This window comes from Tigriopus californicus, chromosome 3, assembly GCF_007210705.1.
Source record: "Tigriopus californicus strain San Diego chromosome 3, Tcal_SD_v2.1, whole genome shotgun sequence".
NCBI classification, from domain to species: Eukaryota; Metazoa; Arthropoda; class Copepoda; order Harpacticoida; family Harpacticidae; genus Tigriopus; species Tigriopus californicus.
This window is the reverse complement of record NC_081442.1, coordinates 1,996,032-2,012,972: the sequence shown is the minus strand read 5'-3', so window position 1 is coordinate 2,012,972 and position 16,941 is coordinate 1,996,032. Positions and strand designations below refer to the sequence as shown.

The 16,941-nt window shown below is 39.0% G+C and overlaps 1 protein-coding gene across 1 annotated transcript in view; it reads left to right on the top strand.

Annotated features, from left to right (window-relative positions):
• LOC131878067 (papilin-like) overlaps nucleotides 1-8,197 on the top strand; it is a 51,823-nt gene extending 43,626 nt beyond the window's left edge. The window contains exons 30-34 of the mRNA XM_059223968.1: nucleotides 344-502; nucleotides 2,150-2,367; nucleotides 3,170-3,442; nucleotides 4,478-4,700; nucleotides 7,122-8,197. Coding sequence (XP_059079951.1) covers nucleotides 344-502; nucleotides 2,150-2,367; nucleotides 3,170-3,442; nucleotides 4,478-4,700; nucleotides 7,122-7,385 — 1,137 coding nt within the window. The 3' untranslated portion in view covers nucleotides 7,386-8,197. The remainder of the gene's footprint in view (nucleotides 1-343; nucleotides 503-2,149; nucleotides 2,368-3,169; nucleotides 3,443-4,477; nucleotides 4,701-7,121) is intronic.
• Nucleotides 8,198-16,941: the final 8,744 nt, after the last annotated feature.

Genomic DNA, 16,941 nt, shown 5'->3' with positions numbered 1-16,941 from the left:
CAATGTTGGTGGCATTCATTCCATATTACCATCGAAGCTGTTGAGTGAATGTGGAAATAAATTTGTGCCTCAAAGAATGCTCTGTTGTAGTAGTAATTGAATTAAATCATTAAGTGTTGATCGAATGAGTTACGGTTTCACAGGACCAATTCTCATAACGAAAAAAACAAGGTTATCTAGCTCGAGGTTCCAAAACGCTAATGAATGTCCCAAAGAGACTACCGGATAGCTAAAATTTGCAGTTCTTAGCCTAAATCAAAGCTTTTTCGGCACATCTCTGTTGGAGAAGCGCCGCATGTTTCTTTGTTCCAGACATTTTTCAAACATTATTGATTCTTTCCAGGTCTCCCAACCCACGGTGGTTGCCAATGAAGGAAGCTTGGCTGAACTCAGCGTGTACGTTATAGGTAATCCAAACCCTGACGTCTATTGGAGGAAAGGTCGCCGAGACATCGACACCACGCAAGGAAAGTTCCGAATCGTCAAAGGAGGATCGCTCCAGGTGAGTGTGCTCACTGACTTTCTTGTTCGAGAGCAGGTTTCTCTCTCACTTTTGAAGATACTGACCCTGAATGCATCAGAATAATGCAAATAACCTCGTTGGGCGTTTGCTCGGATAGGGTTCGGATTTGAAAGCTTTTCAAAAAAATTAATGTTTTTAATGACATTGTGTTAAAATGCCAGTTTTGACGTGGAAAGCCACTATTTCCCGTAGACAGCACTTCCATATGATTTATAGAAAATCTGATTGAGCTCATTGCCTTCAACAATTGAAACATCATTAATAAGTGAAAGCAAAAACTTTTTTTTTACATTTCGTAAAGTTTCTTTCAAAACGAAGGTGTACAAAATATGCTTTCGGGTAGCTTTAATTAATACGAATCAATATTGAAAATGGTCGGAACCATCCTGGATGCTTTTTTCGAATCTGCCAATAGTTTATCGACAACTTTACAAATGAGAGTAACATTATGCTTTAATGAAGTAATACTTTCTGAGGGATCTCATCTATCAACGCTGGAGCCCATTTAGATTTTGCAAACTGATCGATTCTAGCACATCTCTGACTCATTCTCATATATGTCATTCTACTGACAGTGACCGGAATATTATTTAAAACGGACGAATCGTGGTCTCATTTCATCCTTATTATTTTTTTCCAAAAAAATATTTTTATTTGCAAAAGTGGTATGTTTGCCGTCTCCGTAAAAGTGTTTCTGATTTTTTGAACGAAAACTTAAAACGAAGCAAGTGTGTCGCTTTTCAGTTCCAACAAGGTAAGACAACACTTGTTCAGATTCATCTCTTTTGTCACGATACAATAACTGCCGTCTATTCAGGCTCAAATTGTTCAAAGTACACCTCCTGGACTTTTGTTTTTACTTGTGTGTACATTTGTTAATAAGTAGCAAGGAGAACCTAATTTGGACATGAACTAAAACTTCACATCCAAAAGCCGTTCTACACCGACCCTCAAATTAGGCCTCTTAGTAAGTTCTGAACTAGAAACTTCAATCACGATAGAGCAGGAAAAACAGAATATAAGCACGTTCGTGACTCACGAATGGACAGGTTAATGGACAATTTTCGTAACCACCTCAAAGGCATTGTCTCGGCATCTTTTGAAAGTCGACTTTCACGCGGCCTTTTGAATAAGGCGGGGATTTGTAATAGAGTTGCGATATTTTGATAGAGGGCGCTTCTATCGGAAAAATGAACAAGAATGAATTGTCTTTGTAAATGGGATCTTAGGACATTTATTGGGCGATGCTAGTATTGTTCACGGTTCATGTGTGTCTCATTAGAGGGCCTTCTCAAAAGAGTTTGTTAGTTGGTTAATTACTTTTTCGATGATATTATTGTTTCCATCTTCATATTGGGGATTGTTCCACTTGTATTACCATAGTAACTTTGGAAATTCCATCTCAATGTAGCATCAATTATCGGCAAGGTTGCGATAATCCATGTATTGGAAAGACGAATTAGGGTTTCCAATAACCTGAATAACCTGATATATTGGATTTTTTGGGGAAAATGTAACAATCACGCAGATCAACCGTATGATTGACTTCCTTTCATTCTTTTTAAAAAGAAATGCGTCTTCTCCATTCCCAATTGTGAGATTATGTAATAGGTCGCATTCCTATAGATTGTGGGTGTGGATCCGTCGGATGAAGGCGTGTACACTTGCTTGGCTGACAATGGTCGAGGAATTCCAGCCGAAGCCACCGTCACACTGGCCGTAGACAGCCCCGTGGATCTCATGGCCCGAGTCATTCCCACTGAACCGGAGGTATATCTGTCATTGGGTGTGCCAGCCATCCTGCATTGCTTGGCTTATGGTCACCCTCGACCCTCTGTGACTTGGTAAGAATCAGATCAGTTGGATCTCTTCTGAATACATACAGTAGTTGCATTCCCAAAAGAAATGGTTTTGTAGGGAGATATTGATTGTAAACATCCAGATCCAAAAGTAAAAGATCCCTTTTTTTTCATGTTGATATTCTTTGAAAAAGAGAAAAGCTATTCTGCAATCGTTGAAGAAAGCACCCTAATTGAGATCCTCCAAATTTTGGTTATCAAAATTAGTTGTCTTCAAAAGACACCATTCAACGTTAATGTAAAATCTTTTCCATTCAAATTTTGCTTTCTTATGATAACTCGAATTTTTTGCGAAAGAGCACACATATAATATATGTTCAAAAACGAATATCTTGGAGACACATGGAAGTTTGATATGATTCCTGTAGACTTTACCCACTTCAATGGCTTGAAAATGAAAATCAAAATGGCATAGGTCGTAAAGTGGGTTTTAATGCTATTGTATCCTTCACTCTAGTGTATCACCCTGTAAACAAAACAGTAAAAGGCACGCCAGTGACATTTTATATACAACCATTATCAATTGTAGTATTCATTCAGTGAATGGAACCGACTTTCCCCTTGAAAAAAAGGCTAGACCACATAATTACGATGAGAACTCTTATACAGATAAACAAGTAACATCCGGCCTAATCCCTCCAATAATTGCCCACCAAATATCAAACAAAGTTGTTTTATCCCCAAGTTATCGACCATTCCTTCCCTTCCGGGATTCCCAAGCCTCACAAATCAGTCCAAGTGAATCTGGAGAAGGGTGACTGGGAAGTAAATTTGATTCCCGTTCCAGGTGGAGACAGGACGAGATGATGCCCCTGAGCTCCAACCGCCACGAGCAAAATGCGGATTTCTCGCTGCGTCTGAAAGCAGTGGGCCTTCGAGACTTGGGCCCGTACACTTGCCAAGCCTTTAATGGTCAACAACCCGATTCGTTTACTGTGGTGGTGAAGGCCGTGGGCTTGGTGAATCCGACCACTCGCGAGGAACAGGACTATATGCAATATGTGGTAGACGCTCCTCAAGCTCCTGCACCCGTGGTTACGGCTCCTAGTGCAATCTATCGGTAAGCCCCTTAGCAACTTAATACTTCCCTTTAGGATTATATGCTTGTATAAGGCTCTGAAGCTGACGAGAGGAAACAGGTATGATTAAGGGCTTGAAATTTCACGAGCAATCTAACTCCTCCATTAAGCATCATTAGTTCGTCCCATTAGGGTGGATCAAGACTACCGGTAAATGGAACATAAATTTTATTACCTGAATCTGGGCGAAGGCCATGTTCGGGGTTTGGAAAGCAAGACAAAATTCTTTGGTTAAAAACATGTTGAAGATATTCTTGAGCATTGTGTTGGTATGGGGGAGACAGAGATGGCTCTATCCTAAATGTAGTTATTCATAACTACGTCTTAAGCGGAGATGATTAAATTGCTGAACCAAATGTGTACTTTATTACAAATAGGTAAAACAGAGCGATGAAAATAATCCATCACTCAGTCAATGTAAATGAATTACGATTGCATGCCAAAACCATTCATTCAATGGCATGTCAAATACAATTTTACGAAGGAAATGCCGTATTATTTGACCAAAAATATGTAGGATTCCAAAGTAATTTGAAAATTCTTATGTCACAAATCATATTGAAATGACAAACATCTTAACCTGAGAACTTAATATCAGAAGCTTCCAGTCTTTACCACTGAACAAAACAATGATTGTTTTTTGTTAATGTAAACTGATTCATAATGGCGAAATTGGTCATCAAAATGGCCAAATATGTAGCTTCGCTTCAAAGAATACGAAAAGATGGAAATTAGTTTCTTCGTCCCGTGTTCGTGTAGTTCCCGAAGGACAAGTGATGTTTTGAAGCACATGTTTTCCCCACTTCATCCATTGAAGATAACAAGAGCCCTTGAGCCGCTCTACTTATCATCATTAACCTATAAATTACTACATATGATGCTCATCAAAAACCCTATAGGGCACATTCCCTTGCTGCCAGAGTTCAAAGGCAGGTATTTGACTTAATATGCCCATATAATACATAGAAAAACAAGGTCACTTTGACCTCAATTTAAAATACACCTTGCTCCTCTAGACCCACCCGTCCCCCTGGCTGGAATTTCCAGGCCCCGCCCACCACCACCACTCAAGCCAATCGACCTGAAATGGGATATCTGGACGTGAGGATCGATTTGCCAAGGTCAAAGTTTCCACTTATGACCACCATCTCGATCCCTTGCACCGTGAACAGCTATGCCCAACCCACTGTGTTTTGGAACAAGGACGGGCGAAGGTTGCGGTCTGATAAGAGGGTCCAGGTAAGACCAATTTGTGACACTGTACGTTGAAGAACTGCAACGATGACAATACCAGAAAGCTGAGGAACAAAGATATTTCGTTCCGTAGAACTCATTGATTTGAAGTTGCATGAGAACGATGAGGAGGGAATTTGCTAAGGGCCAAAGCTGTTTCTTCCTTTCATCTTGCTTTCCAATCAAGGTCCGTTTTGATGTTGCCGAAGTACGATGGGATCAGAAGTGCATTTTAAAAGAGGTTTCAGTCATTTTCAGACAAATTTGAATGATGTTGGTAAATTCAAATATGATGAAAAGGATGGGTAAAAAGACACTTCTAGCAAGTAGAATCCCTTTCATCTTACCTGTGTCCCCTTAGTTATTTTATGGAAAAGGGAAAAGGGGTCATTGGCAATATAAGTCTCCTGGTAGTTTCTTGTTTAACTCTCAATATCTTGGCTCTTGAGCGCCCTCTTTCATACAAAATTGTAACAAGGTTTGACTAAGATGAGCCGTTACGACTTAATCTTATACCAATGGTTGAACTCAACAACGGCCACGTCTAGACAAGCTCTGGCAGGTTCGTTCGTTTGCTGGTACCAATGCCAATGATGCTAATTTGGGGCTTCAAGCACGTTTTTGAGAGGTTGGCCCTTCATTCACATTACTATAGAGACGTGTAAAGTACCGGATTGGATTTCAGCTTTGAGAGCTAATCAGGCTGCGTCACAATCGCGGCAAGAACTACCATGATTTCAGCACATCCAGTGCTTCCAAATTTTCATTGACAAAATTGTTTGCCATCTAAGGAAAGCGTTGAACAATTATTTTAAACCATTTCAGTCCAACCTTCATTTGATAAAGATGACATTAGATGGGAAGTGACAAAAATTTGAAGAAATACGAAAAAAAGACTTGGTGTAAACATTTGTCATCAGTAAGAAGTGTGGTGACACTTTCTTCTTGGTAGAACCAGAGGGCGCACTAGTATGAAATCCCAAAGCTTTACACTTCTCTATATGAGGAAAGGTCGGCAAATTCGCGTCACTGACAAGGGCAGGCATGTTTGTTTGCTGATACCGGGAGCTTGCCTAAATGTCCGAATAGTGACAAGATTGACGCAAGGGGGCGCTAGAGACAAAAGAAAAACTTTTGCTTTGAGTCGCTCTTATTACTACCTTGAGAATCATGCTACAAACTAGCATGTTTTAAACACCCAAATACAACAGATCACGTCGACAAATTTACTATAGGTATAGAGGTAAAAAGTTCCGACTTGAAGACTAGTCAACAACCCGGTTTTAGATATGGATTCAACACATCCTCTAGTATTGATAGTTGTCCTCGCAAAAATGGCATTCTAAAATATAATTAAAGGAGTTTTATTATTGGTTTATGATGTCTTTCTAAATAATCAAGATTAATCTTGTTGATCTGCCTTGACGAGTTCGATAAGTCAGGAACAACGTCACCAAAGACAGAGACGGTGATAGTAAAAATTGGATAACCTTAATTCTAATTAACCGACAGCATTTTGCTTTTCAAGAATAGGGTTGTTTGATAAAAGAACAAGGCCAATTTTGAGCTAAATCGAACGTCTGAGACAAAGGTATTAACGCGCTCTTTCAACGTAGTGCCAAAAGGGTTCAAAATGAATAACTTAACGCCATATAAATCCTTCAAGGCAATCCTTCAGTCAATGCAAATTTGGGCACACAGGTACTTTTTCGAATATCAATATATCCAGAGGATTAAGAGCATATGAAGAGTGAGCTAGTAAAAGTAGAATTAGACCAAGGAACATGATGTACTTTAATACGCACTTAAAGAACATAATGAACCTATTTTACCCTTTTCATATGCTTTCTTGCTGCTTGGACATCTCGTACTCAAATTTTAAAACTATTGTTCGATTGCTTGCGCCATTCGAAAGATTCCAAAATTATGTAGTTTAACAATTGATCGATTATTAGTTACTGATTACAAAATACTGATGCAATAATGCGACACATTTGGAAAAAAATGTGCTAAAGTTTTTCATTGAAGTGTGTACATACCCTTTTCATAAAGATACTTTAGGATCACACATACTTATTTTATTTGGTATGAAGCACCCAAAACGGTGTCAACGTTTATTTTGACCAACCCTCTTTAAATTTAGCCAGTAGTGCTGGCTTATTTTTTACAGGCCCTTTTTGCTTCCAGTAGGAAAAGCTCATGCCTTTTTGACCCTCAATTGAGCTGAAAATGGGTCAACTCTTTCTTATTCCAAAAGACCAGAAAAAGACGGTCAAGGGTATTCGGTTGAAGAATTGCTCATTTCCAATTTTACTGGCTCTGTCCAGTGATAAAGTTGTCTTTCAACGAATCAATCCAAGCCAAAGAGTCACGATTCTTTAATATGCTCAAAAATGTGTCTTTAACCGGCAATGTACTCAATTTCAGATCATTCGTACCAACAACACACTCACCATTTACGACAGCACCCCAGAAGACACCGGGACCTACACGTGCGAGGCCAGCAACGGCTACTCCAGTAACTCGGCCTCGGTCTCCGTAATAGTGGAAAACGTCCAAGTCCAGGAGACATGTACAGACAATCCCTACTTTGCCAACTGCAAACTGATCGTGAAGGCCCGCTACTGCGCGAACAAGTACTACGCCAAGTTCTGCTGTCGCTCGTGTACGATTGCGGGTCAATTAGAGTAATGTCCAACCATTGCTTGCTTGCTTCTGGCTCCGATCATAGTACATAGTACAGAGGAAACGGACGGACTTCTACCACCGATCGCCGTTTCGCTCGAGTTCAGTCTTTCAGTCTACTCGTATATGCCTGATTGCAACCACTGGAGATTGAAGATCACGATCCGATTGGCCATGAGTGTGTTGTGAATGTCACACACAGTGTGTGTAATTAGAGAGGATCACCTTGATCCATTGGCTGCATTCATGAAGGTTTGGTGCCCAAGCACTGATATGAAGGTCCTTGCTTGGGACCAAATCTTTCCGGTTCCTTTTGTGTATATTTTAAATATTGCCAGGGTACAAAGCAACGATTCAGTATTCTTGTTATTTTGTATACTGCCCTTCTCTTCACTCTTCCAGACGATGCCAAAGTAGTTGCCAACCCATAACAATACGTTGTAAAGAAACTAGCTTTTAAGGCCCGCAAGTTCATGCCACTGCCTCTACACATCCTTGATCTGATTATTCAATTTAAACGTAATACTCGTAAGTGCCTTGGAATCTTTCATTTGTCCTGTTAACCAAGAAAAGGGCACCACTCTCATTCAAAGTAGCGACACGCTTTTAACTATTTCAAATGCTCTAGAATAATGATATCTGTTCAAATCATATGCCATTACCACTTAAGGATCACTATTTATATTCAATCATACATCATGCTTGGCAGATAAATTCTTTGTGTACTCTCTCATCACTTTGAACGGTAACAGAGAACCGTTCCGATTGGATTGTGTACAGACTCATTTATTTTGTTACGAATAAACGTTTGAATGTTTCTTCTTGTCAAATATTTTGAGGCCGGATAAAAAAAAACGCGTTTCTTGTGAGACTTCTCATCTCAACTCTAGAGATTAAGGGAAAAACTGAGAACACTCATTCATAACGACGTCCAAGACTTCAAACGTTCGATGCACAAGAGTATGTTGTTCGAAAAGTGCAAAGATGACATCGTGTAACTCATAAAAGACATCTGTTATCCTGAACATAATTTAAGACCAGTCAAACACCTCGTACTTTCTGAGATGGAGGTGGGTGAGGAATATCTTAACATATTTTAATCTACTATTGGTATAACGTTGTTCCATTCAATTGAATATACTTTGCCGTGCAACTTGGTATTCCAAGAGTTTAGTAAGCCTTCAAAAGGTCGAGCAAGGTTCACTCTGAAGGGACGCATTATGAGGCAGTGGGTGTATGTGTTTACCTCGGACCCCAATTGAGGATCCTCATCAAATACCTTGGGCTGGATGGATATTTGATTACTTACAAGAAGCCTTGGGCGAAATACCTGCTGGTCTCGTGATCCTTGGAAAGATCGTACTTTACGAACACTGTGACATACTTAGAAGCACGCTGTACATATTAAAAAACCTACAAAGATGACTCATTAGATTTACAAAACCATGACGTTTTTGAAAACCCTTCCAATTGAAAATACTAAGCCAGAAGCAACCTTTGCTGGTTTGAATCTAAAAGTACAGCACGGGGATCTAGCAATCAAAGCGCCTAATTTCAACAATTACCCCAAGGTTCCTTGAGTTTCCATAATTTGGTCTTTGAATCAGTAAATCAAGGGCTTGTGGTCGGAAAGCAGAGGTGAATCATTCAATAACTATGGACAAAATCTGGGATCTTTTGGGGATTTGTTTTCTTTGGTGGATGTTTGATAGAGTGGGAAGTGTCAATTCCGTTATCAAATTGGTTCCTATATTTGTGGGAGTGGATTTAATCATTAATAATTTCGTTGTGGAGGAGGTATTTTTTCGCCTTTGACTTTCACGTGATAAGAGTGCAAAGATTCAAGTTTATGTCAAGCTTGCAACTTTGTTCTTAGGTTATTCAAAATCATATTCAAGATAAAACAAGATTTTGATTTAAATGCTCACAAAAATATTACAGCTCATGGCTTCATTTTAGTTTTATTTCTCGAAATTCAGGTGAGAAAGACCAGAGACCACTTGAGATATAGACTGCAAACGGAAGTAAGAAAAATATTATCTGCTAAACCGTTCTCTTTATTCTAAATAAGCATTGGATACGCCCATAAGATCTGATTGAATAGATGAACTTGGCAGCCCAAAACTAGACTTAGGGAACTCGGGTGATATATCCAAAGTTATGTAGTAAACACTCCATATAATTCAAATTTTTGGCCTTCTCTTGGTCAGCTACATAAGCTTTGGACAACATAATTTTGAAAAGAACCACTTTAAAAGCATATAATATGAAAATGACCTTCCTTTAATTGAAGGGGTCTATGTTTCTTATTTTATCATTTTAATTCATAAAATGGCTCAGAGTTGCTATAACCAAGAGAAGGTCAATTTTACAGGAAGCTTGTTTTTGGTCAATATAAATTATCTCAAAGTTCGTGGAAAGATCAACAAAGCATGAGGTTCTGCACTCCCTTTATTGTTAGGTGTAGGGTTCAAAGCAGCACGCCCGGATTCAAGATTCCATGACTAAGGTCTTGAACCCTAGAAGAAGAAGCAAGAGGATGAATTGAATTCTTAACCTATGATTGCCAAGTCAAGCTCCCTATTCAATCATGGGTGGAAAGTAAGATTCTAATCACTTGTGAATAGAAAGTAGATTTCCACGGAAACACTTTGGCTTTTCATTGCTCCGTGTCAAAGCCATTCCTTAAAAACCCGTGATAACAAAAGAAAATTGACATAGTCAACAAAGCTGGTCTTTTAATGCATTCACGGTCGTAGAGAGGCTCGGACAAGCCATCGCTCTTCTATTTAAACTTGTTAGCATGAAAAGGTGAACCCGTCAAAGGTGTCTTGACCATATCGACTTTGTTCCATCCCCACTCTAGAAAATCATGTAGAGAAAGCAAGTCATTGGATAAATAGCTATTCTGGTATACTTGCTTAGTATGCACGTCTCTCATCAGACCAATCTCAGAATTTAGATGCTGAATGCACCGAAGCAAATTTAAGATTCCCAATTCCTGTTTGCGTTTGCTGAACATCATAAAAAATATTTCTTTTGACCTTATGTAAAAAGCATGGACAGGGTAATATTTTCTTTATATCCCTTATTAGTTAACCCAGATGATGACGAGGAGTCAATCTTGTCCCAATCAAAAGAAGTCTCAAGAAAGGGGTCGGAGGGTAACAAAGGACTTTATTGCCCAGGTGTTTACGAGAAGAAAATGAAGAATCCGGTTTTAGGATGCAAGTCGTACTAGTGCTGGGGCGAGTCCAATGTCCTTTCCAAAAGACTCAAGTCCGGATTTGTGAAATAAAAATGAAATTCTTTTATTTAAATTTCGCAACATGAATCTTTTTGTTCGACTTGAGTACAGTGAAAGACTCGAGTCCTCTGCTGGATTCGACCCAGCACTAGTCCTACGTATTTCAATCCTCAAACCGGATTTACTCCTGGTTTTCTATCATAGTGTAAAGCCACCCTTATTTTGAAAACTGGACCAAAAGGGTCGATTTAGACTGAGTGAGAAAAAATTTGCAAAGGGCAACAAGATTGCTCATGGAAATGAATTTTCGAGGTGCGTTTAATTCCCTGATTGGTTTCACATGAGTGTACATTCTACCCATCTTGGTCCGTGTGGGGAGCATTTTTAGATTTTCTATTTAGAGAAACATCAAACTTCCTCTTTGAAAACTGGACCAAAAGGGTCGATTTAGACTGAATGAGAAAAAAATTTGCAAAGGGCAACAAGATTGCTCATGGAAATGAATTTTCGAGGTGCGTTTAATTTCCTGATTGGTTTCACATGAGTGTTCATTCTACCCATCTTGGTCCGTGTGGGGAGCATTTTTAGATTTTCTATTTAGAGAAACATCAAACTTCCTCTTAAATTATCCCCATCCGACACAGCTCCATTAATACGTTCTTTTGATGCCATATCTTCCGGCGTTCGTCTCAATTTTTATTGTGATGCACTTTTAGTACATCATAATGGTATATTTGGCGATAAAAGTGTTTATGCTTGACCCGTAGTTATGCTAGCCCCTGGGTAGTTTATTTAGCATGTTATTGCTTTTTTGTTCATAATAAGTGATGGTAAGCTTTTGAGACCTCTCTGATAGAACTCCTCATAAAGNGGTAACAAAGGACTTTATTGCCCAGGTGTTTACGAGAAGAAAATGAAGAATCCGGTTTTAGGATGCAAGTCGTACTAGTGCTGGGGCGAGTCCAAAGTCCTTTCCAAAAGACTCAAGTCCGGATTTGTGAAATAAAAATTAAATTCTTTTATTTAAATTTCGCAACATGAATCTTTTTGTTCGACTTGAGTACAGTGAAAGACTCGAGTCCTCTGCTGGATTCAACCCAGCACTAGTCCTACGTATTTCAATCCTCAAACCGGATTTTATCCTGGTTTTCTATCATAGTGTAAAGCCACCCTTATTTGGAAAACTGGACCAAAAGGGTCGATTTAGACTGAAAGAGAAAAGAGAAAAAAATTGAAAAGGGCAACAAGATTGCTCATGGAAATGAATTTTCGAGGTGCCTTTGATTTCCTGATTGGTTTCACATGAGTGTACATTCTACCCATCTTGGTCCGTGTGGGGAGCAATTTTAGATTTTCTATTTAGAGAAACATCAAACTTCCTCTTAAACTATCCCCATCCGAAACAGCTCCATTAATACGTTCTTTTGATGCCATATCTTCCGGCGTTCGTCTCAATGTTTATTGTGATGCACTTTTAGTACATCATAATGGTATTTTTGGCGATAAAAGTGTTTATGCTTGACCCGTATCACAGCCCCTGGGTAGTTTATTTAGCATGTTATTTCTTTTTTGTTCATAATAAGTGATGGTAAGCTTTTGAGACCTCTCTAATAGAACTCCTCATAAAGTTTAGTTGAAATGTTACAAACAACACTGACTGTCCATATATGTGAACCAAAACTGCTCATGTGATTTGAGTTTCCTGGTCTGACCACTGAGGTAGAAGCTTTGGAAGTTGGGAAACCGACATTGCTATTTTCGTCATGAATCAATCAAAACAGTGGCATTTTTTTGCCATTTTCTCTTCGTATTGGATAGTTGCAAGTCGAGTTGGAAGACCCGGTCCCATCCGCATCTTCCTTGTTCCTTGTTTGATCAGAATCTAACTCTGCACAACTTTGATTTTATCTAGTTGTCTCTGGCTTACATAACAAAAAACTAGGACACTTTAACGAACATAATATTAGCCATCAACCGTGCTGTTCGGGTGTTGATTGAAACCTCTAAAGTTTCGAGTTTCCACCCGATCAGAGCTAGGGTAACACAATCCTAAAAATGGAAAAACCCAATTTGTTTTGCTTTCTCAGGCTTGTCGGCTTTGAGTTTGAGTCCGAAGTCAAATAAAGAAGGGGGCCACAAATTCGAAGAAAAGGTTCAATAGAGATTGTATCTGAAGGATATAAGTAAGCTCATTGTTCGTTTGGGTTGCTTATCAGAAGTCTGTCGAGGGTTTTGTGGTCGATAAAGGGCATGTTTTAACAGACAGTTCAACTGGGCTGCGAATAAAACGGAAAATCCGCCCCAAAACGGCAGTCCTGGAAATGGAATTCCCGGTTTGCAACCCTAAGAACACAAACGTCATGGAAATACAAAGATAGACAGATATTTGTAACTGTCCAGCATAGGATTCATGGCGTTGAAGACCAAAACGAATAGTTTGGTAGTCTCATTAACCTAAGAAATATCAAGCTTTCAAAACTGATGTTATAAATATAGGCTTTAGATTTGTTATGTGAAATGTCAACTCGAATGCAAGCTCCTGTCTTCTTGACTTCTGCGGAAACGTTGAGGAGTCTAATGGTTTTAACACTGTTGATTGGGGAACATTCTTCTTTGGTTACAGCCCCTAGAGATATGATTGTAGAGTGGTCGTCGAGCTTTTGCTTCCATAAGGAAAATTTGATGATTCCAAGAATAACAAGAGCTACATCATTGGAAAGTGTGTGGGAAGTTCGTACCTTAAGATGGCGTTTAGACCCTACTCTAAGAGCCACCAGGTCTCCAATTATAGCTCATAAGTACCTGAAGTATCCAATAATGGCCGTGGACAATTGATTTGAGTGCCCAAAAATGAATTTAAAATGTAAATTGGGTGGATCTAATTGACCCATTCAAATATGGAGAAAAAATTAAGTGCACCTTTTTTCATGTATAACCAGCAGCAAAAGCTGTACTTTTGAGAGCAATTTTGAGTTCAGATGGTATGCTTTTTACAAAAAGGGCCACGGTCAATAAAGGCCAAACTTGACCTTGTGGCTCCTCGACTCTTTTTGATGGCAACACTGTCTAATGCAGATCTAGTTACGTACAGAATTGTATGTTCGGTGAATTGGGGTTCCGCGGCGTTACAAGATCTAAAGCAAAGTATGAACAAAAACTGCCATTGGTTGAAAGCGCGGACAAACAGAGTCAAACAAGTAAGAAGTATCAAAGTAAGGAAGTGGGAAATTCAACCGAACGGAAATCGTCATTTTCAAGCTCAAAGTTTGGGATTCTCAAGACAACATTTTGTCAAAAATAGTTACTGACATGTGACATTTTGGTAGCATATTCAGAACTAATCACAATTAGAATCCTATTTACATCGAACTCTGGGCAAGAGGGAAACATCGTTCTGACCAGAATATAAATCTCAAACCGATGTCCTCAGATGTCTTAAGATTGTAAACTTGATGAATGTCAAAATATTAAAAGCTCCAAATTGCCCCTTCGATGGATTTCACAGGCGATCGTCGCCTCTTTAACTCAATAATCAGAAGGGCGTGTAAAATCATTGCACTAAAAACGACCAAACATTTAAATTATATCTAATAGAAAAAGATACAAATATTGAAAAAGTGTTTATCACTGAAATCCATAAACATACAAGTAGGACTTTGCATTTTCTGATTTTATAAATGCACATTTGCCTTTGAGCTTGATCCGACAGTATTTTTTGCTTCATTTGCGTACTCAAGTCCTAGAGATGGAGAACAAAATATCACTCCAGTGTGACTAGATTGTTAGCTTCCTCAGGATGGGATTGATTTCTCTTTGTTCAATAATGGTCCTAATTCCTCATGCACATTATGAAATATCTGAAAAATCTGTGAAGCTCTAAAGGCTAAATTCTTTGTTGTTGCCTAAACCTACACTGGTTACCCTATGAGGCCAGCCAGATCATTATGAAACACCCGGTAGATAGTGCAGCCATCAACCTGCCGTAGTAGAAAATTCCCCTGTATCATAGTTACTCTAGGTGTTTTTTTGCATTGCCGTTTATTTCAGCTTATGAAAGGGGGGAAATCAAACTAATATGGAAAAGAGAAAAGGACCGATGTGATAGTTTCATCAGTGATCTGTAGATACGGCATTCAGGGATTAGCAAGACACCGAGGTGTGTGTGAATGCTGTCCCCTTTGGGATTGAAAATGAGTTAACTCGTTGACGCATCCTCTAACGGACTGTGCATGTGTGAAAGCTTGAGCCATGCTCAATGAACAGAGGTCAGCAGCCATCCTACCTATTGTGCCATGTGTTGACCCACAAGGAGTTTGGTCGTTGCCCGGTGTCAAAGTCTAATTCAAAAAACAGCATCTCCTAACCGGACTGTGCATGTGTGAAAGCTTGAGCTCATGCTCAATGAACAGAGGTCAGCAGCCATCCTACCTATTGTGCCATGTGTTGCCCCACAAGGAGTTTGGTCGTTGCCCGTGTGTCAAAGTCTAATCCAAAGTAAAAGGACAGCTCACTCCATGGCAAGAGCCATGGGCCACCTTTTATGATTCGATGCCTGTTATTATCTTTTTAGTGAGAAAAGTGGTCAGCGAACGTCCTCAAAACAAACTTTTCAAAATACACAGGCAATAGTTTCTCAATCTTCATGATACATTTACAACTTGACTTGAAAGACGAGAAAAACCTGAAGCCAACAATTCATGACGTTCATGACAGCCAAAGAAGGTCGAATAGTTAAAATATCTTGTTTAAGTATTTAAGTACTTGAATTATTTCCGTCTCGGGGTGCGGTAGCTTCGAAAATCAATCATTTTCCAAGGGTGACTAATTTTATTTTTGCCCAATTCTTTAGCAGAGTTTCGTTGGGTGAAATCTTCGTTTTTTTATATCTTAGCAACTTGTTTTCGTTTGATAACTGATTATTAGAGCGAGTAAAATATTTCATTTCAATAAAACATATTTTGGCCATTTTCTCAAAAAGTAAATAAATAGACGTTTTCAATACCGTGAGTAAAAATTTGCAGATTTTATCATATTTTGGCAATTCAAGGAACCAAACACGTGAATTAGTAGATTTTTTAAGTGCTGAAGTGCTATGGTATCTAATTAAAAAAACCATTGCCTCTAGCAGGAATATGGCGGGTCCATCGATTCACATTGAACAGAATAGGAAGAAGGGTAAAATGAGGTTTTTTTGTACTTTTTTACTGCATGAACATTCCTCACTCTCCGTTGTGTGTGCTGCTTGTCATTTGCGTTCTGTCATTTTTCTTATTTTGAAAACAAAATGGAAAGTTCTTCCTTCTGGTCTATGCACTTTTCCCAGTATTTTATCTAACGAGTTAACTCATTTTCAATCCCAAAGGGGACAGCATTCACACGCACACCTCGGTGTCTTGCTGATCCCTGAATGCCGTATCTACAGATCACTGATGAAACTATCACATCGGTCCTTTTCTCTTTTCCATATTAGTTTGATTTTCCCCCTTTCATAAGCTGAAATAAACGGCAATGCAAAAAAACACCTAGAGTAACTATGATACAGTGGAATTTTCTACTGCGCAGGTTGATGGCTGCACTATCTACCGGGTGTTTCATAATGATCTGGCTGGCCTCATAGGGTAACCAGTGTAGGGTTAGGCAACAACATAGAATTTAGCCTTTAGAGCTTCACAGATTTTTCAGATATTTCATAATGTGCATGAGGAATTAGGACCATTATTGAACAAAGAGAATATGTATATATTGTTTAGACGTTGGAGAATCCTGAAACACTCCAAGTGGCCCTTATATAGAGGAAAAGTTGAACATTGATTGATTGGTGCGAAATCTATTTAGCAAGCTGAGCATTGGTTCACTGCTTCTTCTTAGGTCAAATCAATCCCATCCTGAGGAAGCTAACAATCTAGTCACACTGGAGTGATATTTTGTCTCCATCTCTAGGACTTGAGTACGCAAATGAAGCAAAAAATACTGTCGGATCAAGCTCAAAGGCAAAATGTGCATTTATAAAATCAGAAAATGCAAAGTCCTACTTGTATGTTTATGGATTTCAGTGATAAACACTTTTTCAATATTTGTAGCTTTTCTATTAGATATAATTTAAATGTTTGGTCGTTTTTAGTGCAATGATTTTACACGCCCTACTGATTATTGAGTTAAAGAGGCGGACGATCGCCTGTGAAATCCATCGAAGGGCAATTTGGAGCTTTTAATATTTTGACAGTCATCAAGTTTACAATCGTAAGACATCTGAGGACATCGGTTTGAGATTTATATTCTGGTCAGAACGATGTTTCCTCTTGCCCAGAGTTCGAT